Below are 24,730 nucleotides of genomic sequence, written 5' to 3'. Positions count from 1 at the left end.
ATTGACGAAATAGGCTTGATCCAAGGATTCTAGCAGTACCTCATCTTTTTTAAATCTGGCCTATGGGTCAAAAGTTACATGCATGAACGCAATGTCCAAAACCCCTTAGCTAATTGCAGCGCCCCCTAGGGGTCAAACCAGATTTCTTTTGCATCCTCACAATGGAGTCCTGAGTTTATGTACCAAGTTTGGTTTCGATAAGTGAAAGCGTTCCTGAGATATTACCTACTTCCTGTTTGCCGGCTATGCCGCCAATTTCGTTTGGCTGTGACTGGCAAACGCTTCCAAAAATCAAAAATCCTTCTTGTAACTTTTGTGAGGCTTGGTCCAAGGATCATGTACCGCTTGCGTGACGGATATCAATAAGTGCTGCTTTCAGCACACTTAATAAGCAATAACCGAGGTAAGCTATGGAGTATTCCAATCTTACTCGCAATACTGAGGTACGTTCTAGACATGTAAACACCTTATTCGCAATGACATTCTATTGGAATATTCACAGTATTTCGCGACAATTAAGCACAACATTATGGCAAATAACAACAAACAGTTTGACAGCACATGGTATGTCTTATGTCGCGGCCTACTGGCAGCAACGTTTTTAAAGTTATTTATAAAGGAGCTTCAGAAAAGATGTCGGGAATGAAGAAGAAGGTAGGCTACATTTTGGGGCGAGGAGGAAACATGTAAGACAGCATAGTAGCAACATAAGTGACAGTATAGCTTAGGTAGTGATAAGGTTACTATGGAAACATTCAGGGAAGGAACGTTTAGAACTTTGACAAAGTCATTATTATTAATCAGAATATGCTGTGTCACATGTAAACAGGAATATTCTGTTAACGACTCATGTAAACACCATATTCGCAATATTCTAATCTTATTCTAAATAAGGTCAATACTCGGAATATGAATGTCCATGTAAATATACTCAGTGTTATAATTAGCTTTCCGCTATACAACACAGCTTGGAATAGCCTGTTTCCTTGTGACCACTTAGATCAGAGGTTCTCAAAGTTTTGATTGGTGAGGGCCAATTCAGGAACCCTACATTAACTGAGGGCCGCCAAAGAAGCGGGGAGAGAAAAAAAAAAAAAACCTGGAAAAAAAATCCCATTTGTAATCATTTTAATGACCAAGTTGCATCTCTACAGTTTATATTTATTGCATTAGATAATAAATGTAAGCTATCCATTGAAAATGGAAGATAAATGTATGAGGAACAATGAAAATGCTAGCTAGTAGACAAATTGCTAACAATTTGTGTTCCATGAAAGCCACAATGCTTAGCTTTTCTTGTGTTGTCATGCAGTCTTTGGATGCACTACAAATTCTGTGAAATTCTTCTGTCTTTAGAGGACACAATTTCTGCTTAGACCCTGACATTCCCACTAGTGGATATAATACTATTAAACATGGATTCTTATTTGGATAAAGTATACATGGGATTGTTCAAAAAAGTTGACAGAACTCTGACAATTAATTTATCATTTATGTCCACAAAGCAGGAGTAGGCAAGAAGATAGAGCTTGATGTACAGTAAGCTCTGGAAGAACAAGAACATTTTAGCAAGAAATACTTGTAGGATTGCTGGAAAAGCAAATAAAAGCTCCCCAAAAAACCCTCAATAAGATTTGGCAGATTCTGAGGGGGTGGTGGTCTATTCTACTGATGATCTTTATGGAAGAAATCTTCCCTACAGTACGTCCTCACCACAGTGTTAAAAGCTTGCAAGAAACATCTGATCAAGTCTGCTGCATTTTGTAATCAGGTGCTGTGGTCTGTAGTTAAAATGGAGCGTTTTGGCCACAATGAGCACAGGTATATTTGGAGGGGGTGTTTCTAAGTTCTGACCATGCAGGTTTCCCAAACTTTTTGTTATTTTAAAACTGTAAATATGGAACATTTTGTACAAATACATTTATCTTACTTAAAATATCAAAAGAAACGTCTCATTTTTAACTTTATGGAAATCAGATCATCAGGTTAGCTATACTTGTCTTTTGACCAATGGTTCCAAATATTTGCATGCCACTGTATCTGGGTGGCTGACTGATTAGATTCTACACGGTAAGAAGGGGACTGTTGGGCTGGGTTCAGTGGAGAGTGATTGAGCACAATGGGCATATATTTTAGGGAACACAATACCTTGGCACATTCTTGTTCCCTGCAGCTGATATCCATCCGGGCAGGTGCAGGAATATCCGCCTGGGCTATTGAGGCACAAATACTGACACATGTAGCTGGAGAAGGCACACTCGTCAATGTCTGGAAAGGAAGAGAAGTGAACAAACACATACACATGCATAAAGCACAAATATAAACATTACATAAAAAAACAACATAAACAGTATATATGCATGAAAATGTCAAGTCAAGAATTATATACCTGCACAGTTGACAGAGTCTGTTGCCAGCTCATAGCCCTGATTACACTGGCATATGAATGAGCCCATGAGATTGTAGCATTGGTGCTCACAGGGATTATCAGCCTCACACTCATCAACATCTGAAACACATGGATTCAACAATTATTTTTTTCTAAATTGGAGTACATCAGAATTTATATTATGTATAGTTTGCACCAAGCTTTTACATTTCCACTTTTTGGTGGGTATACTACCAAGAACATGATGATCATTCATACATTGGTAATGAGCCTTGCAAAAATGTGTCGTTTTCCTATCATTTGTATTTAAAATGCTGTCAGGGAAAGACTATTTAACCAATATACAAATTGCAGCAGAATCACAATGTTCTTGATTATGGTCTCTCCTACTATTAAATAACACTTTTGCACATTGAATAATGTGGCCTATGCTGATGGGCCTGATCCATTGTGCCTTATATCAACGGTTTAGGCTGATGGTCATGGTGCAATGGTAGGGTAGGGGATATTTTCTTGGCACACTTTAGGCCTCTTATTACCAATTGAGTATCGTTAAAATTGTTGTTGTTGACCATGTTCATACTTTTATGACCACAGTATACCCATCTTCTGATGGCTACTTCCAGCAGGATAACGCACAATGTCACAAAGCCTGAATTATCTCAAATTGGTTTCTTAAATAAGACAATGAGTTCACTGTACTCAAATGGCCACCACAGTCACCAGATCTCAATCTAATAGAGCACTTTTGGGATGTGGTGGAACAGGAGATTCGCATCATGAACATCCAGCCGACAAATGTGCAGCAACTGCATGATGCTATTATGTGAATATGGACCAAAATCTGAGGAATGTTTCTAATACCTTGTTCGATCTAACCAAAAAAGTTCTGAATGCATATATATATATATATATATATATAACTAGCATTTTTCTTTGCCCTTTTAAATTAGGCTGTCAGCAAATACCAGAGGGTGTTTTTGAATCTGAACAGGAAGGGAACATGCCTGGACAATGAGTTTCACAGTGTAAAACAATAGTAGTCTACCTACATCTACGCTAATAAGAGCAAAATGATTGCAATGCAGTTTCACTCAGAATGGTGTGATTGAGAAATCCCAAAGAAGGATGGGGACCAGGACACAGATGTCTACTGGGAGTAAACAAACCATATAAAACCCACTGACAACTTCAACACTGCTCTTGTGAGTTGATTGTGACCAGCTGCTCCTGTTCTCAACAGGATGCATGACCAGAGCAGTCAAATGAGACCACTGGCAGGAATAAAAAGGCTGATGTATTGAAATAAACACATACTGTACACAAACACACACAAGTGTGCTGACATATCAACACACAGGCAAACACACACAAATAGAAACCATCCTGTGACAAACTATTAGGAAGATCTTCTGGGGATGCAGCTGTATACAACAGGATAAGCCAGACCACTCACCCACACAGCTGTGGTTGTTGCTGGACAGCTTATAGCCAATGTCACACTGACAGTAGTAGGAGCCAACAGTGTTGACACATCTGTGCATGCAGTAGTGGGATATGAGACACTCATCTCTATCTGCAGGAAAATGCGAACACAAACGCATACACACACTCACATCAATACACAAAGGAAAACAATATGTCCTTGGTTAACCTTTGACGATTTTAAAAAACAAGTGGCTGATAGCAGCCTAAGTGTGGAGGCAACAAAACGGCATTATAATGCTACTCCAAATGAAAGCACTTTGTAAGACAATTTAGTACTGTGATACTTTACTGATGAGCCCAAGCTCATGTAAACCATACATGAAGGTGTTCAATAAAACACAACTTAGATGTCCTTTGATGATTTTTAAAACTTACATTGTCAGCTAAACTACTGACTCAACTCTTTGTCAAAATTCTATAGTGACTTTATATTTTATAAAATATATGTTTTGGTTGATTGATAGTTGATAGTGATCAGTTGTTTGTGGTTAGACAAAGTTGTTTGAGAAATGCAGTCCAAAAGGGGTTTATTTCTTTCTATAGAGCCCAATTAACCAATACAATACAAACTAAGAAAATAGACAAGTTGATCATTTTGGACAGTAAAATAAGAACTTCAATTGCCTTCTTAAAAAGACAAAACCTCAAAAAAGTTTTAAGAGTGGATAATATTGAGACTAGAATACCGATTTCTGAGCTTTGAAGGGAGGAAGTATTCAACATACACACCCACACATTGGTCCCCACTCTTTTGGTATCCCGGCTGGCACTGACAACTGAAGGAGCCTCTGGTGTTGTAGCAGGTCTGATCTGCACTGCAGGTGTGGGAGCCAGTTGTACATTCATCAATATCTGAAATGATACAGGGTCAACTTATTCATTGTGGTTCCAAATGATTCCCTTCACCAATCTCTAAAATCTAAATCTAAGTTGGATTGCATCATGAAAGTCTATAACTAAAGACTAAGCTATACTAAGTTAACAACTTGACTAGCGTGTACAAAGAACCAAAGAAGAACAAAAACATAGGACTTTCTATTCTAGTTTTTCTTGCTATCTGATACACATATCTGCAATAGCCACCATAGTGTGGAGACAAGATACAGATCAAGACTGGTTGACTCTTCTCCAAAAGCCTACTGTGGTGTGCACATGCTGGGCAGGCAATTAGGACTGACTACATCCTTTCCAGAGACTGTGGAGTTAAGTAGGAAACATGTCTCACAAGAAACATCCGCTAACCACCTCGGCTCTACTATATGCCTTTTTCATTTCCTCTATATGATTCTGCAGACTCCACCAGCCATTTGAACCGTCCTCCCTTCAGTTTGACAGGGAGTGTGTGCAATGTGCATGCACAGTATGGCAGATGTGAATGCCAACCTTGCATTTATTTGCAGAGTCCAGGAGAGACGGAGAACTACCTCTCAGAATAGTAAAGTATTTTTTACAAAACCTGTGACATTTTAAACTCCACTGATTTTAACACATATGTCAATGTTGCTAACTCGTAGAACAGAATAAAGTTACACTTACTTTCAACCAACTGCAGTTACTCTCTACCTCCAACTCTATGAACAATGCTTAGTTTGAATTGAAAATGGTACAAGTTGAGGGACTCTACCAGGCCTCATGACTAATGAACACGTATGGTATCGTAAACCTTCATATGAGCCGGCATGGCAAGTGTAGCAGCAACAAAAGGCTTTAAAAATAAACATGTATCTCAGTCAGGCTTTCCCACTGCGCTGCTGCAGCCAGCCTCTCTGGCTTGTTGCTCATGGCAGCATGGTGAGGCAAGCGCACTCACACAACGTGAGGATTATGTCACTCTGGCTGCATGCCCCACCTGGAGCCTGTAGTCTGAGTAAACAAGTGCAGAGGCCCCCAGCTCCACTTCCACATTACAAACCTGGGCTGACCTTTCGCTTGGCGAGAGAAAGGGCCGCTGGTAGGGAAGCAGGCCCCACAGAGCAGGCCCCCGTGGGAATGTGTGCGGAAAAAGTGAAGAGGACACTCCCTGACTATCTCTCTTTCCCTCCCTCCCTCTCTCTCTCTCTCTTTCCCTCCCTCCCTCTCTCTCTCTCTCTCTCTTTCCCTCCCTCCCTCTCTTTCTCTTTCTCTCCCTCTCTCTCTCTCTCTTTCCCTCTAGCATTGACTTAACTTCTACCACACATTCTTCCTTGTCTCCTTCAGAATATAGTCCCTTACCTAATGGTGATGTTGATTTCAAGATCATCCATATAAATAAAACTATCCCATGGTGCATAACTGAGGGTAAATAAAATAAATAGACTGCCTACACATCCAAGTAATGAAGGAGTCTATCATATGACTCACAGACAAAAAAATCTAACAATTAAACACCTTTTCGTCATTAGCAAGCCTGTTTGATGAGGTTCTCTGCTCATTTAATCTCATATCTTACTCAGCAGTTCTCTTTTGTAGACTTGGGAAAGGCTAAGGCCAGACTGGCATCAGATCTGATGTTTTATGTCCATACATTTCTAAGTTTGTGTCTATATTCTGTATGTGTTCATAATGTGTCAGATAAAACACAAAGTGAGAGAGAACACAGAGACAGAAATTGGATCAAATATTCCAGTTTCCCACCAAATCCTTACAATCCAGTATGAAAGATTACCCAGATGGATTTCTACAGGCATGATAGAGCTTGTCGTTATAACCGCACCAGGGCAGTTGGTGTTTTTTTCATAGCCTTTGTAATGGAAAACAGGCCCTCATCCAAAGAACAACCAGAATCATATCATTGGATGATTAAAGGGTTTAAAATAATAATCCATTATCCATTAATCTGTATCACAGCATACATTTATCAGTTATGGAAGGAGAATTGTTTGGTCTTAAACACCAATAAATGATATATAAAAATATCAAATGGTTGGTTCATTGAGGTCAGTGTAAAGTAAATGTGAGAAAATGTGCAGAGAATAAGTGAAGCATGAATGAAAAGGCAATCTGGATTAATATGGTGAACCAAGTTATTAAATAGTATTGCATGAATAAAAGTGGAAAAAGTGATAGCATGTGTGTTTAAGAATATATAGCCTACAATTGAAAATGGTTAAGGAAAATGTACAGAAATTCCAGGGTAATAGTCTGTTGAGAGTAATTGTGTAACAACAGATTTCATTTGACCCTCATCCCAAGAAACATCAGCAACTGATTAACTATTCAGTTAAGTGAAACAGGCCAAGGAATTTCAGTCCCGTTATCACAGCCTTTCAGCTGCAAGAAAGAATGCCAGAAGAGACAGTGGTGGGGAGCCGCTTTTCCGCTTCACACTAGATGCTTACTAGTGTTGTAGTGATGTGAATTAGGCAGCATATTGCAGACCATAAGCACACAAGGGTGCATGACAAGAATAGCAGCCATAGGAAAAGAGCAATACATGCAGTTTACATAGAACTTGCATGGTGCATTGAGTATATCTGGACAGGGGAGCCGAGGATGATGCATTGCCTAATCATCTGTGAGCAGCATTTTGATGTAAGAAATGTCAGCTCTGTGAGCTAGGAGCATTTCCATGATGGCGTCAATGGAAAGATCAACAGCTTAACACACAGGGGGCAGGAAGCAGCTGGACAACAGAAAAATGTTGGCTTAATTGTAACAGCAGCATTAAACACTCACATGGACAAATCTGTTTTAATCTATTGTCTTTCAACCTATTGATTTTGCTCCAGTTAAGAGGTCAAGATAATTTCCCACCAGAGAGAACACAAGCAAAAGTGCAACAGACACTAGCACTCGCTGCATTTTCTATGACTGAAAAGAGGATTCCAGTCCAGGTTATTTTACCAGTGTATTGAATTGTACAGTGCAAGTATAATACACTGATTATGATTGATATAAGGTAGCTATCTCTGGTCTCACTTAATGCAACTGCACCTATATTAACCAGCTCAATAGTAGCAACATGCTTATTGTCACTGTCAGTCTTTGTATCCAGATGTTGTATGATAATTGACTTTGACTTTGACTTTGACTTTGATAATTTTTTGCTTTCATACAAATCTGATCAATTGCTTTGTGTTGTAGCCTACTATGTAAGGCTTTGTTCTTTACCTAACCAGACCATAATCTAAAAGTGAAAAGAAAAACTCTCTCATATGGTATAAAAACTATGTTTTGTGTCAGTGTGTCTTTTCACCCTCTTCTAATGGATGTTTTTGGAGAGATAAACATTGATGACATCTGATCCTGAGGAATTTCCTGTTCACTCCAATCTCCTTTTTCTTGAAGGTGCTGTTCAAAACAAAACGTTCCAAACTTACACTGGCTCAACAGGAAACATTAGGATGGGTCTTGTTCTAATGGGCTTGCCAAGTCACATTCTCACCCATCAATGAATTCAGCCAAATACTTCAAATTTTTCTATATTTCATCACAAGTCTATGTTTGGTTACATGTGTGGCATAAAGAATCAATCTAATCCTTCTTTGAGTGAATCAATTCCCATCAAAGAAAAAAATGGAAAGATCTACTTCAAGCATTCCGGCTACATTAATAATAAAAAAAATGCACCTTCGTGGAAAATTGTAATTTCTTTTCAAAGAGATTCTGAATGGAAATACACACATTTGTCATCAGTTACGGCCTAAGATCTTTTGATGGCTATGTCTCTGTTGCATTCCTAGCATGGTTTATGAACTTTGCTTCCACACACTTTGATCCACAGACAAGAATACAATTAGGGTAGAGGAGTAAGTGCCAATACGAATACAATATGAATCTATATCAGATCATGTGAAATTCAAAGAAAAGTTATTCAGTTCTCAAAAAGGCTGTGAACAAGGGAATTAAAAGGAACTCTTCATCCCTGACCACGTGTGAAAGGCATTATAATTAGTAGTACATTTCAAAGTTTATACCACAAAACTGCAACCTATTGCCCTTAAACATTCCTCTGTCCTCCTCAATTTTCAGCAAATTGCATTGCATTGCAGTGATTCATGATTAAAATATAGCAGAAATATCATTATTAACCCATGCAGACTCATGTAGACTTATTTCATAAATGGACAAGCTCAAAGCAGACATAAAATGTAAGCAATTTGACCTTGGCTTTGTTGAATAAGTAGAGTTTAGTAACAAAGATACCATGAACCAGAAACACGGTTGTTTCCTCCTTTATATGCACATGTAGAGCTTTGGATTGATATGAACCCTAAAGCAAGGGGTATACTGAACAAAAACAAAGAGTGACACGAACAGGCTGTGACACAAACCATCCCTCTGATCATCACCCCCCTCCACATGTTATGTTATCACTTCGAGTTGGATATTCAGGTAGAAGTTACTGGAGCCTATTGTGAGCATTCTTTGGTCAATCAACATAAAGCTCACTTAATTATTCATGTGGATGCCTGATAAGCATAAGGGGGCAATAGATATCTGCTAAAATGGGCCATTTAATTCCCCAGCCTAATTATGGTTATAAACGGGATTGTAAAATAGCATCTGAGCATGTTTTTGACAAACCGAAGTTGCATACTTTCTAATCTATGTTAACATCAGAGAACAAGGCAAAATACTCCATTCATCCATTCTACTGTATATCATCTTTAAATTTGTGAAAGAATGCATAATGATATTATAAATATACATCTGCCATGTTTTACCAGCGTTGGTTGGTGATCTGACTATCCAGCTAAACAATCTTATTTTTCAAAAGGGAAGTGACTTCACCACAGTGAAAAATAATAAGTGATCTCATCAGCACATATTCTACAAATAGTCATTCATGAGCATCTACAATGCTGTAGTGCCAAAACCACCTTGGGAAAAGAAATGACTATAACTGAGCTTAGCATCACGGATCATACAGTGGCAATCTCTCCTATCAACAGCCTGTCTCAGCTGGAGTGGAAATCAGCACTCAGAACTCACACACTCAGCCTTTGTTTAACTTAACTTTACACTGGCCAAGTGAAAGCCATGATGACTCACAGTATTCAGTTTTACTCCCTCATTTGGGTACTGCCCCTCAGTGCCCACTGCTTTGGTTTGGCCTCCAGATTTCCTCTGTAGAACGGTGAGTAAGCATGCAGTAAGCACCATTTGATACCCTGAGGTTTCTTCATTAACAATTTCTATGAAGACAAACCAAACTCTGCAAACCAAGTGCAAACTCTAAGCACTAAATACAGCATGTTAAGCAGTTGCTGTGGAGGGAAATTCCCTCAAAAGGGTCTCAGTGAAGACGAATGTGTTGGGAATTCACACAAGCAAACTTCTCATTTGGTTAGCTTTTTGCAGGATGAAGTTACTAAAGAAAATTGGTCTTTTCATGTGACTTTTAAAACTTTTTTTCTTCTCAAACAACTGCTACTCTGTTCCATAATTGTGCTGACTCATTTCTTACACAGGCTTTTCTTCCATTACATATCTGCTTACGAAATGTATTACTGTTCTCTGCTAAAAAATGAAATACTCACACTTAACAATATGCCTTTCAATAAATACAATGTTCTTACCTGGTTACCAGGCATTTATTTCTATGGTGTGTGCTGTCAAAAACAAATAATGGTTGAGTATCACTTGCAGATTTCAAACAGAATTGTTGCAGCACTGTTTTAAATTGACCATGTGCGGTTTCAGTTCAGCATTTCATTTCATTTATAATCCTTCAGGCAAACTTGTGAGGTTTCATGCTCATGTTCTAACCCTGGAGGACCAGAAAATATGGGCTAAAGATCCAGGAAACACTCTATGGTAGTAGTTCATTAAGTGTATAGGAAAAGTTAGATGAGAACATAGGAGAAAATGTGGCCCATTCATTGGAAGAGGGATGGATTAAGGATGAGGATTACCCCTTTAAAACACACATGAGTGTTTAAAGTAATGGAGCAAGTGACTAGTTCTAGAGGTGACTCATCCTTTTACTCCTTTAATCCAATGGAGTGGGAAAAAAACTTTACGGTCTGATGGGAGTGCATACAATCACTGTCAAACACTGCATTTACCATCAAACACACACATATGAACACACACTTGACTGTACACTGAAAAAGACAGCAAGCAGACATACATCCATACATGCAGAGAAAGAGAGAGAGATTGTGTTGCGAGTTTCAACATCTATCAAAACAGGCACATAATAGCAGTAGTTAGGAAAGGTGACCGTGCCATGTTTAATGTGAGAGTAAATGGAAATGTGATGGGCCTATCTGATTAAAACAGATTTTTTTTTGTGAATTATCATTTCTTGAACTGTATTGCTACACAACTGGTTTCAACACACCAAATATAAAACAAGTGAGCACTGTTACTACATCTTAATAGCCTAGAAATCTAGACGCACCCTAACAACAGCAAATGTAATTTCCTGCCAGGGTAGTCTAGCAACTCTCCGTTGGCTTGCGAGCTGGAAAAATTAAACTTCGATCAGGCCAATCACATCATGTATAGAGTCGGTAGGCGGGCTTAACATAATGATGGCAGAGTTGCGACGGTTTAGTGTGAATGCCCTGCTACTTGAAAACAAAGAAGATGGATGTTGCTGTTGGCGAACACTTTTTTTAAGTTGGCAAAAGTTTGCCAAATTTGCAATTTCAAAACCGGATTACTCTGGAACGGCTATAACTTGTATAAGGGAATGCTTTACACCTTTGTGTTCGGTAAGTTCAGCTGTTTATTCTGATTGAATTTGGTTTGTAATTTCTTGAATGAAAAGTTTGTGAGATATTCCACCACAACGAATGGGTGTGGAGATGTCCGTCTGTCTGCCTCATAGGTCTAAATAGCAGCGTGTCGCGGGCCGGATTAAAATAGCTATACGGGCCAATTCAAAAGAGAACTATTTACGTGAGAATATTAGCCTGTAAAGATATAACGCAGATCCACAGATCTCACTAGATTTATGTCTATGCAGTGAAATAATCTAACAGTGGCACATGAAAGCATAGTGACAGTTTTCTAATGGTAGTGAAGTGAAAGTGAAGCGCTGCACCAGTGCCTATAGGCTATGCTGCGGTGGCGGCTCACTACGAGTTGTAGTGGTAACGTTAGGCTACATAGTTGTAGTGGTAACGTTAGGCTACATAATCCCTACAGACACTTTCTTATTTTTAACCGTCAATAAGTATGAAAATTAGACCGGATCTGACTATTTGTGGTATGCTAGCTCTACCTGCCACAGTGGCTGGTAAGTTGACCAAATTCACCCGCCAGTGCACAAAACTACCCGCATTTGGCGGGGGGTGGGTGGTTAATTTCCATCCCTGGTAGGAACGGCTGAAGTGCCCTTGAGCAAGGCACCTAACCCCAAACCGTCTGATTTATGTTGTTCTGTCGGCACATAGTGTTGGTTTCAGTGAATATGATCCAAAACATCTTGCCAACTGCAGCTTTAAGTGCGTTTCCATTAACCCTGAAAATACTGAAATTTAAATTGTGAAATAAAAACAACCTATTAAAACGTGAATTTTTTTTTTTTTTTTTTAAGAACTCACAAATATCGCAAAAAAAGTTTACATACAGTAAGGTGTTTTTTCAGATGAGTCGATATAGCACTATTTTGCAAAAGTGAAATGGAGACACATTTTGCACATTCAGCCTAGGTGAGTCTATACACATCCACTATACACTGTATACATTCAAAAAGGTGCCACATTTTGTGTGGTCTGTAGAACAGACAGATTTTTTTTCATAGTTGGTCCGAAGTGAAGACATCACTGCAAATCTGCATCAAGTAATAATAAAATGCAGGCATTTTTAATGATAACTGTGGACAATGCCTTCCCATAATTGTCATACGTTGTCGCCATATATGCCGAAATGAGTTTCAGAGTGGAGGGGTCAGATGATGCAAATCCTACCAAGCGATAACAATTTTCTGACACACAAATGCTACATGTTTTGAGACAGAATGGAAAGCACAAAGGCAGTGGCATTCCGAGGGATATATAGTGGAGCTATATAAGTATATAAGTATGACAGTTGTGCACAGAATGACAAAACCATGAAACTTTCAGGGTTTGTTCTTGATTACATAAGCTTTGATTTAGGTTTGTGGAGGCATTCTCAGTTTGACCTCTGAGGTCAGCTGGAAGTCATTGACCTCTGCGATATGAAATTTCCAAGCACAAAATTAAAGGGGTGTATCTTGGCATCTAAATGCAATAGAAATGTAAACTAAACATGCATTTCCTTGTTTCTAGGCTCTAGAAGCTTATTTATAACATTGGTCTCAATATTAGAGGTCAACATCATGGAGTACAGTCAAGGTCATTGGTCTCAATATTAGAGGTCAACGTCATGGAGTTCAGTCAGTCACTATAAAAAAGTCCAACATTTTGGAAAATCTAAACGCAAAATGTACAGGTCCTCTTCATGGTGTTCTGTGTGTATCCCATTATTTTCCCACGTTTCTGGAGTGCAGGGTGGGGCAAGAGGTGTGGCCTGGGAGTGTTTTGGGAGGTTCCCCCGCTTGGGACCCTAAAAATCTGTATGCTGCTCTCCCTTTCTCTAACGTGATTTAAAAATACACCAATCATGGCAAAACGTCACATGCTGCAAGCAACCCAAATCAAAAACTAATTGGGACCTCTGGGTCAGTTAGACACTAGTGAGGCATTGCAATGCCCTGCAAGGTGTACCAAGAAACCTGCTGGTGGTGGTTATGTGTCTTTAGCTAATGATCTTCTGCAGTTCAAAGAACTTGGTATTCTTGTGAAAATGGATCTTGGCAGACTAAATGAGGGCACAGGCTTTCATGATTCACTGTCTACAAACAATGCAAAGTGGCACAAGTCTTGTCGGTTAAAATTTTTAATCAGAATGAAATCAAGAGACAAAAGAAAACAGTGCAAGATTGAAAAGCAACCATGCACTTCAACATGCCGCACTCATTCAGCTGACAGTAAGCCTGTGCAAACTGATCAGCCTGTGTGCTTCTTTTGTGATGGATCTGAAAAAAACTACACGATGCAGCAACAAAACGGCAAAAAAGAGGACACTGAATTTCTTGCAAAGCTATCTCCTGGGGACATGCCCTTGAAGCAAAGTACCACCTTACTTGCCTAAGAAAACTGTACAACAGGGTAAGAGAAGCTTTTGCTGTCAATAATGATGATGATGATGATGATGAAACTCGCCTTCACAGCTTTGCCTTTGCTGAACTGGTTGCTTTCATTGAGGACATGCGTGATGATGAATGTGCTCCTATATTCAAAATGGTTGACTTAGGTGAGATGTACAGAAAACGATTAGAGCAACTGGGTGTTCGTAATGATAATCATGTTCACACCACCAGACTAAAGAACTGACTGCTCTCAGTCTTGCCTGATCTACAAGCAAATTCTCTGGGAAGAGACACACTGATGAGGCTATGTATTTAGTCAGAGCTGCACAACTGGTCCGTAGGGATTTGTTTGCCAAAAAGTTTGTGTTTGATGGATCCTTTCACCCTGAATGACAAAAAGATTCTGTACAACATTCACTTTTGGCTCTCATTATTATATGATACTGGAAGGAGGGGAGTCAGTATAAACTAAAGCATCAAGCCCAGTTACAAAATTCAGTTGCAGCATTATCAATTTCACAGCTGGCTGTTTTCAATAGCACGAAGAATGCACTGGAAAACAAATCAACACAAACAGTGCGCCATAACCCGAGACCAAGAAACTTCCCCTGTACATTGCACAGAGAGTTCATGGTTTAACTCGCAACAAAAGTCTCATCGATATACTGTACAGTCTTGGCATGTGTCTCTTCTGACCGCTTTCTGCAAATTTCAACTGACATAGCTAATGGTGTTTGTCAGCAATTTTGCATAGAGGATGTGGTATGTCCTCCTAAATTGTGCCAGGGTATGATCACAACAGCAGATGTGGACAACATAGACCACAATCCCGGGGTGGTCATTATACCTGACACCTCAATGAGATCAGTAGCACCATTACCTTAGCGATACACTAATGTCACTCCTGCTTGTTTGAAAACAAAACAATTCACAGCACCTGCAGTGTATGGGCCTATATATCCATCAGACCATGCAGTTGTAGCAGCTAAAAAAGAGGAATGTGAATGGCTGAAGGCAGTTCATGCTGCAGTAAAAAAGCAGCAGGTGGACACTGATGAATTGATTTCATGGTCAGCTTACCATGCTGAAAGGCAGAGAACTAAGATTCCTCCTCCAGCCATCATCTCCCTCACGGCACTATTTGTGGAAAATGCACATTCTGTAGCCATGATTTGTCACTCTAGTATGGATGTAATAAAGGCAACAGTGCAACATCTCAACCCAGAACAGGTGCCTTCAATAGCCGTTGATCAACCACTGTATGCCATAGCCAAAGAAATCCAATGGACTTAGATAGCCATGGACAATCACACTTTGTCATCATGTTCGGAGGTCTCCACATTGAGATGGTAATCCTAAAAATACTTGGAGAGTTGTTAGATGAAAGTGATTGGACCAAAGCACTTGTCCAAGCTGGTATAGCAACTCCTGGAACTGCGGAGTCCTTCATCAAGGTAAGCCATGTGACCAAAACTAGTCATGCTCACCAGGTGACAGCTACCAGTCTTTTAGAATTTTCTCCAACAGGCCTATGAACAAAGTACATTTGAGTCTACAGTGTCGTTTGAAGAGTGGTGTCACCAGCAAGCTGAAGCAAGTGTCCACTTTGACTATTGGTTCAAAACACTGATCCTGGAGATTCACATGCTGCTGTTTGAACGTTCATTAAGGCAAGCAGACTTTAGGCTCTATCTTGCACTTTAGCGCAATTGACTTTGCGCAAATCGCTTTGTGGGCGGATCTTGGGCGCTGTTTCTATTTTACCGGCGGGATATTGACTGTTGCGCCCGACGCAAATCTAAAATGGGTGGTCTGTAGTAGCTACATTATTCATGGGTGTGGTTTGGGCTTAACGTGCAATAAACCAATCAGAGCGTCATCTCACATTCCCTTTAACAACAGGCACGCTTGTTCCATAGCGGATTGCTATTACGATGGCGGATTTGCCAGGCGCAGCCAGGAACGGTTCACAGCGCTATAGTCAGTTAGGAACAGTTTGCTATTGATTTTTCCTCTTGACAAAATGTAGCCTAATACAGAAATGTCACTTTCCGATGTTTTGGGATCACTCTCACTGAATCACGAGGTTATGAATGCATGGTGATAGTTTGGCAATGTAATTTAACATTACCTCACTATAAACAATGCAGATCTTCTATCAGATAAGCTCTCCTCTCCCGTGCTGCTGCTGGGGCATTTGGGTTAAATGGCATCGGCATGCAGTTCAACATCACGTCTCATTAAGTCCTCTAATATTTCCTAATTTATGTCATCAACACATCCGTGATTCGTGGAAATGTGTACGCTAGATTTATACCTGTTTTTTCACATCGGACACCACACTGATTTCCCTTGTGTAGCAATATTTGTCCATGTAATTATGTATGGTTTGGAGAAATGGGAACTGCGTCATATAGATGAGAAGAAAAGTGCATTGCGCAACACAGGCGCCCAAGCAAGCGCTCCTGCAGGTGTAAGCTACGGCTGTACCTTACCAACAGGCAACAACGAGAAACAGTTTCCAAGTTGACCTAACTTTCCAACTCTGCACAGTATCCCATTAACTGCAGGACAGTAGGCTATTTACAATATTTATTTTATGTAAAGTAGAGTTTGTAAACACGTTATCATCAACTTAATGCACGCACAACTTTTGTTTGAGCAGGAGAGAGAATATGAATAAATGGACGCAGAAACTACAGAAATTGTAGCCAAGGCTACTTGCTGCTTTGTTTTACTGTCTATGGTTGCTGGTTAACAGCACATAATAAGCCTATTTAAGCGAATTCACAAACTCAAGATTTCAAGGCCATCATGGATATAAAACGTTTTTTGAAAACAACGAAAGGATGGAGGGAACATAGCAAAGTTTGGAGTTATTTCAGATAGGCTACAACAAGGTAGGCACAATTGTGGTGCTTGTCAAAACCTTAGCGCAGCTGGAATAATGCTTATACTGATGTTAAAGCGCACACAATGTTTAAAGCCATACACAACAGTAAATTGAAACAAAACCAAAGGTAACTTTTGCCTTTATAGGGTTGTATAAAGTTGTCCAAATTAATAGGTCGTAATTAGGTGTTGTTGTTGAGATATTGCTAGATGTACTATATATAGGCTACTAAATTTTTAGTTGACCAATGCACGAACAAAACCGGGAAACTGACAAATATTATCAAGGCTTTGAATGTTTCCATCTGTGCACAGGGTGTCTGTAGATCGGTGTGCATAGCATTCATTTCTGCAGGCCTGTGGCCATGCATGCGCCCTTAAAATAGCATCTGAATTTGCGCCACTGACTTTAGGCCAGGAGTTGTTTTCGGAATTGTTTTCTGAAACTGCAAAATAACAACAGGGACTGTTTGCGCCGGAACACGGTTTGAGTTAAGGCTATATTATTATTAAGCTTATTGAATAACTTCCTGATACTGAAGACAAACCATTTTGTTGAATGATGCATCATCATCAAATTTGCAACGATGGGACTCTCTGGTAGGCTAGCCTAGGCCTAACTGACATCACGCTCTGTCTGCAACTCGTTGTCTGTAGCTGATCGAAATGATCTATTATGAAGAGCTTATGAAGCCTAAAGCTTTGATGTAAAGCTATATGTTTAGCCTATTTAATTGCTTAACGATACAGAAGACAAATCATTTTGAGATTTGCAACATTGGGATTCAAAAACAGTCTTTGGTAGCATAAGTGACGTCCTACGTTGTGCTGTGTGAGAGGGGGAGTGGCTACGGTTGAGCGGAGAAAGCCCATGTGTGCTTCTTTTACCGATAGATTTAACAATATCTTTTGCTTTTCTTATCCAAACACTGTCAAACTTGGCACTGCACTTACTCGTGCCAATAGCAAGACACAAGTTTGAAATCAAACGAACGGTTTGAGAGATATGCGGCACACACACACAGTGACACACAGACGTTCCTGCAATTTATAGATAGATTAGGATGATTCTTGGGTTTGATCTGTAGTAGGATTATTTTCTCCAACTGGAAATTAAATCTATTTTCAAACATATGTGTTCTCATAATATTTGGTTACATTTATTATCTAAAGTAATGGCAGTGTTTTGTAGTCTACTAAGTTCTACTATATCTTTATGCTAATGATGCAGTTCCTGTCCTCATGTGTGATTTAAATACAGTAGATGTGTTTTGCTGTGTGCGTGTATACTTTTGCTGTGATAGCCCTGATAGGATGCTACCATGTCGCCAGTGCATTTAGCTGTCAAATGCATGCATTTCTAATATTAGAAACTTCTTAATGGCATTACGTGTTATTCTTTTTTAAATGATCCAACATGATCATCACAAGGAGGATAAAATGTTGAGGTGAATGTGTGCATGAATGCAAATAATGAATATATGGGAATATATATGAATGTAAGTAAGTATGTAGGCTAAGGGATAATGTAAAATAAGTCCTGACAGGCCGAACAGGACCCCACGGTCTTGCTTCTTCCTGAGGGAACTAATTTTCCGATAATGACCGGCGAACAATACATTATCCCACTTATGACATGGCTACTACTTGTTAAAAAGTTAAGAAACTTAACTGATTGGGTCTTTTAAAATGATTTTGTTACCATTTTGTGGCTTCTGCTGAGAAAACAAATAGTTCGCCACACAAATAGAACTTCAACGTTTCAGGTGTTGCGTGGCAACGTATCACTTGCTGATGTCCACTTTCCATTGTGATAAACAAACCAACTACTCGTGAAATGATATGAAAGACGTGATTAAAGGGAAACTTGGCAGGATTAGCTTTATTTCCCCCTCTGCTGGAGAAAGTGTGCATTATGCTATTTCAAACTGTGGAAAAAGGTAACGATAAAGCACATGGATTTGTTTACAAGCTAGCGAAAGAGTTAGCATAAGTTCGGCAGAACAATGTGGATGTTACAAGGTAATCACTTCTCTTACCGGGACAGTAGTCCCAAAGTTGTAAGGTTGGTTTTCTCCCTAGGGACGCTAGGGGGAGCGGGGAAAGCCACCATTTTCACCAGAACAGGTCAATTAACCATCCAAATGATTTCTAAACAGGGTTATTAAGTTGAAATAGTTGCCAAGTTCCCCTTTAAGAAGCATAAAACCAATAATACATTTTCCTTGACAGGGGTCTGTTATACATAGCAACAGTAGCAACATAGCAACAGTCTGTCATACAAAATACTCTTTTCTGATTGGCTGGTGGGGTGACTGTCAATTCTGAATAACGGGACACCTATGAAGTAGCCTAGAAATCTAGACGCACCCTAGCGCTAGTCTAGCAACTCTCCGTTGGCTTGCGAGCTTGAAAAATTAAACTTCTATCAGGCCAATCAAATCGTATACAGTATACTGTAGAGTCGTTAGGCGGGCTTAACATAATGATTGATGGCAGAGTTACAACGGTTTGGCTTGAATTCCCTGCTACTTGAAAACAAATAAGAGGGATGGGTAACACTTTATAATAACTACACACAATTCATCATTTATTAAGCCTTTGTTACTTATTAGTTAATGTTTTTTCATCATTAGTAATTTCTAATTTATCATCAGTAAAGCATTTGTTCACACAGTTATAAATAGTTTGTTCATAGTAAATAAGCCTATATCTAAAATATGTTTATACATTAATTGTTAATACTTAATAAATGATGCAATAATATGTTTTTAATGAAGTCATATTTCCATTATTTAACAGTTGTTACATACACATGCACTAATGATTAGTTAGGGTGAGGATACATATTTTATAAACCACTTCCTAATAATATAATTCATAATTAACTCAGGAGTTACAAGTGGTTAGTTAATGATATTTTGTGAGCTCATCTAAAGTGAGGACATTTTATGCCTTGCAACACATTTACAAATGAGTTACAGAAAGGTAGGGCAGACCCAGTTTTCTGTGAATATCTCAAGAACCGTAGGGCCTAGGAGGACCACATTTTTTGTATGTTGGTCTTAAGGGGCCATATCAACCCATCCCATACCCACTCATGTCATGTATAGCGCCACCCAGAGCCATATAAAGTTGCGACAATGGGTGTTCAAAATACGTTAAGGTCACGTGGTTCATGTAAACTTCAAATAGTTCCCGGAAGTGATTGACAATGGATTAGAATGCATTAAATAGGCTACTGTTCAATGATAGACAGAGCCACGATTTTGGTTAATTGACAGTCAATAAATGCATTGATATACAATATTTATAACACAGTGTAATTATTGTGTAAACTATGTAGTTATCCTACCATTACAACAATATTAAATTAAATTCCAGACCTTATATCTTAGCCTGCTATATAAGGTGACGTTTTTTTCCGCCCTTTTACGTATGTGTCACTTAATATTAATTTCTGTACAAAAGAAGAGATTCTTTAGAAAACGCTATTGCACCCACCCCATAAATGTATCTAAATTATCGCTATATAAAATAAATGACCTCGTACAGTGACTCGAAAAGCTGTAAACAGTGTTTTTGAGACTGCGTGTAGCCTACAAAAGCGCATGGAGCTCCTGTGAAATTTTGATTGCAACGAGAAACTGTAACACAGCTAGTCTAACATTACTTGTTTGAGCTTTCTACCCCGCGTTTGCTCTGGTAGTCACTGATCTGAGCTAATGAGCGAATTACCTAGCCAAGCCTAGCCTATCGTCGCGGCAGAATAAAAAAAAGTTTAAAAGTTTTTTAACATCTCCAGTGTAATGGTGGGCATTCTAAGTTAACCGTAGCATTAGACCTACCTATTTAGTAACCCCATGGTAATGCGAGTGATCATAATAAAATATAAAACGTGACATGTAAGTCCTTCGATAAATAACCAGGATATGAACTCATAAACATGAACAGCATTTTGTCATCGTTTGTCATTCACCGTGCTGTGAACAGCAGATGCTAGGCTAAAGAGCTTGAGATTCAGACAGGTGAGCACCTGGAAATGGTGTGCATTGTGTCAGAAAATAGCAATTTGATCAGTGATCATGCATCATCAGCGCAAGCTTGGTTTGAAACTTTCTGGGGATGGGGATTTTACACGATCCTTCATCACTGGGCTAGCCATCACTGGGCTAGTGTGCCCTGCTGTGTTAACAAAGATTGTTAAGGCGGAGCAAGATATTTCATCAGGAGCCACTTACCTTTATATGGCTCTGGCGCCACCTAGTTAACTTATTGAATGCCGTGCTGTTTTTGGCAGCTTTGGCCCAGAGTGCCAGCAATCTTGATCATTGTTAACGATTTTTGTAGAGCCACAGCGTATTCTATGTTATAGCTATGGACACATACTATGGCTTGTTTGAAAGGTGAGACTTTAAGCTCTCAGTGGGTACAAACTGTCTATTTCTACATGCCTCTGTTCCTAAGAAATCCCAAGCTAAACAGTGGCTAGTTTTCATCAAAATCCCTGTTTTATTTCTAGAAATGGAGATGTAGCGTCTTTGATGAAATATGAAGTGTTGCCTGTAAAGTTTCCGGGAAGTGACCTAACGAGACCTGGCGAGACTGCCACCTAGTGATAAACCCACGAAAATGGCCTGGTTTTGACCTGACGTGCATGTGTCACTGATTCAACCCAAAGCGGCAACCATCAAATATTACGTTTTTGGCACTCAACGCATTTGGCACTCAATGAGTTAAAAATGAAAAAGCAAAAATGAGGTGTTGTAATCGCAGGTATCTTTGACTGACACAAAATTGACACAAAATTTGAAGTGTAGGATCCTTATGACACCCTTTGAATTCATGCCAAGTTTCGTGGAAAACCGTTCATGGGGGACCATACAATAAATTAATATATGTGTACATTTAGTGACTGTACACTACGTATGCACACACACACACTCATAAACGCACGCAAACACACATAAAGATGCAGGCACGCACACACATAAATTAACACACACAAGCATCAACACACACACACACACACATAAAGACACACACACACACACACACACACACACACATAAAGACACACGCACGCACATGCACACACACAGGCAGGCACGCAGACTCACATATACACACACACACACACACACACACGCATACACATACACACAGTAGACATGCACGCACACGCACGCACGCACGCACATGCACACACACAGGCAGGCACGCAGACTCCCATGCACGCACACACACACACACACATAAACACAAACACGCCACACAAACACACACACAGACACACATAAACACAACCACACACACATACACTCACACACATACACATATAAATACAAACACACACACACCAGTGTTTCCTCTATGTTTTTTTCAGCAAGGCGGCCCCCCACGGTTTAATTAATACCGCCACGGTATCAGAATCAGGGCAGACGCACAATGTAGTTGCAGTTGCTTTTTAAATAATCGTGCTGACGTATCCTCCCCTGCTGGCTGCCGCTCACATTGCAATTTAACAATAAGTAGCCTAAAACTAGTCAGAGGTTATTATGGCACGTCCAGTTTCACTTCACATATTATATACTGCATTGATGTAGCCTATTTAAAACATTAACTTTCTTCTCAGTGTTTCCTCTTTATTTAGCGGTGCCACTGCTTCAGGGGAGACGCAAAATATTGTCCGGAAGCATAGTAGGCTAAATGCCCTCCGCTGGCTACTGAAAATTGCAGTTTAACAATAAACAGCAATGCTAATCTGAGGTACCTGTCTATAGTTTTATTCCATAAATATATTGTTTTTATAGACAATGTGCTTCCATGTGCTACGCATGTTTGTCAACATCGCAAAAACCACAATTTTCGCACAACTTGGTGGAAAGGTGTAGCCTAGCACAGGCTAAGGAAAACCCATTTATTTCTGAAGCTGATTGTATTGAAAGTATTTCCCATATCGTAGCCTATTAGCTTGCTCGTAACAACAGCAAAAATGAAACTGGAGAGTTAATGTCTCCGCGAAGACACCGCTGTTACATTAGATGCACACTCAGTCGCGAATTGACGCAGTAAAAAAGCAACGATTGGTAATAAGGAAGGTAAATTGGATTAAAGCAAAACTTGACCAAAAACACTTGTATGCACTCATGGTGATGGCCTAGTAGGCCTAATGTGAATCACGGACTATAAAGAAAAGGAGATTTGCACCAAATAAAGGCAGTGCTGTGGGTTGTGTTTCTACAACATGTTGGCACAAAACTTAATTTCTGTCATAAACGAAGTAAGCTAAGCGTTTCCCCATTGTCAACGTGAACTACCGGTATGTTCAAGCAGTGACATGTGCTTTAATGCATGGGTTAACGTGACGCGAGTCAGACAGAAGATGGGCCTGTCCTGAATCCTGTCCCTCTCAAGTCACGTTAGGCTTAATGGTGTGATTAGAAACTAGAATTAAAAAAACATCCCCGGGAGTGACACCCGACCCCGAGCTTTTTCACACTAGCCTTGTAACCTTTTTTTTCCTTCGGGGGGGGGGGGGGGGGGGGGGGTGGGTACCTGCCGCCACTGTTAAAAAAAAGTCTAGCGGAACTAGACACTAGACACAGACACTAGACATGCAAGCACATGCACACACACAGACATGCACGCACACACACGCACAAACACACCCACACGCACACACAGACACACACAAATATAAAAACACACACATGCAGGCAAGCAGGCACACACACATAAACGCACACACACACAAATCCCATTACACACACATTCACAAGCGAACACAGCCACACACACATAAAACACACACACACAAGCAAGCAAGCAGACACACGCACACACACACACCCCATTACCCCCACACACACACTCACAAGTGAAAACTCACACACAGAGAAGCACACATACACAAAAGCAAACGCACACATCCACACACTCATTTACATACACAAAAGATGCAAGAGTAGGGGATTGTTGCGTTTTGTATCCATTATGGTGTCTCCGGGGCTCCCGTAACACAGTAGAGATCGCTACTCCTGTAGGTGTGGGTGCACTCGTCTTCGGACTGTGAGGATTTCACAGGGTAAAAGAGGAGGTGTGCGTTTTGTCTACTCTGGTGTTTAAAGGGGCTCCCTTTAACACAGTTGAGATCGCTACTCCTCTGTGTGGTTGTCTGCGGACTGTGATAATATCACAGGGTAAAAGAGGAAGTATAGTGTGTGTTTCAGTGTGTGTGTCTAATGCGGTGTGTGTGTGTGTCTAATGCGAGGGCCCCTTTTCAGCAAAGTCTGAGCAAAACACTTTAAGTTTAAAAAGCAAACTTTCTTTTTTGTTTAAGAAAAACACTCTCTAAATTTAAGCAAAATCATAACAGGTTATTCTAGCAAAACCAATTTATGCTTTTAATTAAGAAAACACACTTCAATTCTAAGCTGTATAAAGTTTTTAAACATTATAAGTCTAACTTGTTTCACACTTGTTGTCTATCATTACCTTGCAGCATTTGCACATTTTTAATTGTTTTAGAGCAAGCTGTATTTAAGCAGTTATATGACTAAAAATCTTTTAATAGTAAATTATGATTCTGATTATACATTATGATCTTCACATTGTAAAGACACGCTACAGGATGGAGTAGGAGATGGAGACAAATTGACAAGTGTGATTTATTTTTGCGGAGAGAATGTACAGGACTGAACGGCGGTCATATTTTCATATAGTTTATGTTGACTAATAACAACAAAGAGGGAAATCTGCTGTGTTTTCTGCGTATGGATGTCAGGGAAAAGTATCTGATACAAGCAATGTCTCATCATCTCATTTGTATTTACAAAAATTTGCCTGCTAATTTTCTACCTTCACTGAGCTAGCCTAATGTTAGTCTGAGGCGCAAAAAGTTAGGACAAGTT

The 24,730-nt window shown here is 39.7% G+C and overlaps 1 protein-coding gene across 1 annotated transcript in view; it reads right to left on the bottom strand.

The window, feature by feature from the left end:
* The window catches only part of efemp1 (EGF containing fibulin extracellular matrix protein 1), a 62,702-nt gene that overhangs the window by 17,835 nt on the left and 20,137 nt on the right, over positions 1-24,730 (bottom strand). Inside the window, exons 5-8 of the mRNA XM_042066052.1 lie at positions 4,607-4,729; positions 3,846-3,965; positions 2,390-2,509; positions 2,149-2,268 (exon numbers count right to left, since the gene is read on the bottom strand). Of these exons, the coding sequence (XP_041921986.1) occupies positions 2,149-2,268; positions 2,390-2,509; positions 3,846-3,965; positions 4,607-4,729 (483 nt within the window). The remainder of the gene's footprint in view (positions 1-2,148; positions 2,269-2,389; positions 2,510-3,845; positions 3,966-4,606; positions 4,730-24,730) is intronic.

Source organism: Alosa sapidissima, chromosome 16, assembly GCF_018492685.1.
Source record: "Alosa sapidissima isolate fAloSap1 chromosome 16, fAloSap1.pri, whole genome shotgun sequence".
Taxonomy (NCBI): Eukaryota; Metazoa; Chordata; class Actinopteri; order Clupeiformes; family Clupeidae; genus Alosa; species Alosa sapidissima.
The sequence above is the reverse complement of the archived record's forward strand: the minus strand, read 5'-3'. Positions and strand labels throughout refer to the sequence as shown.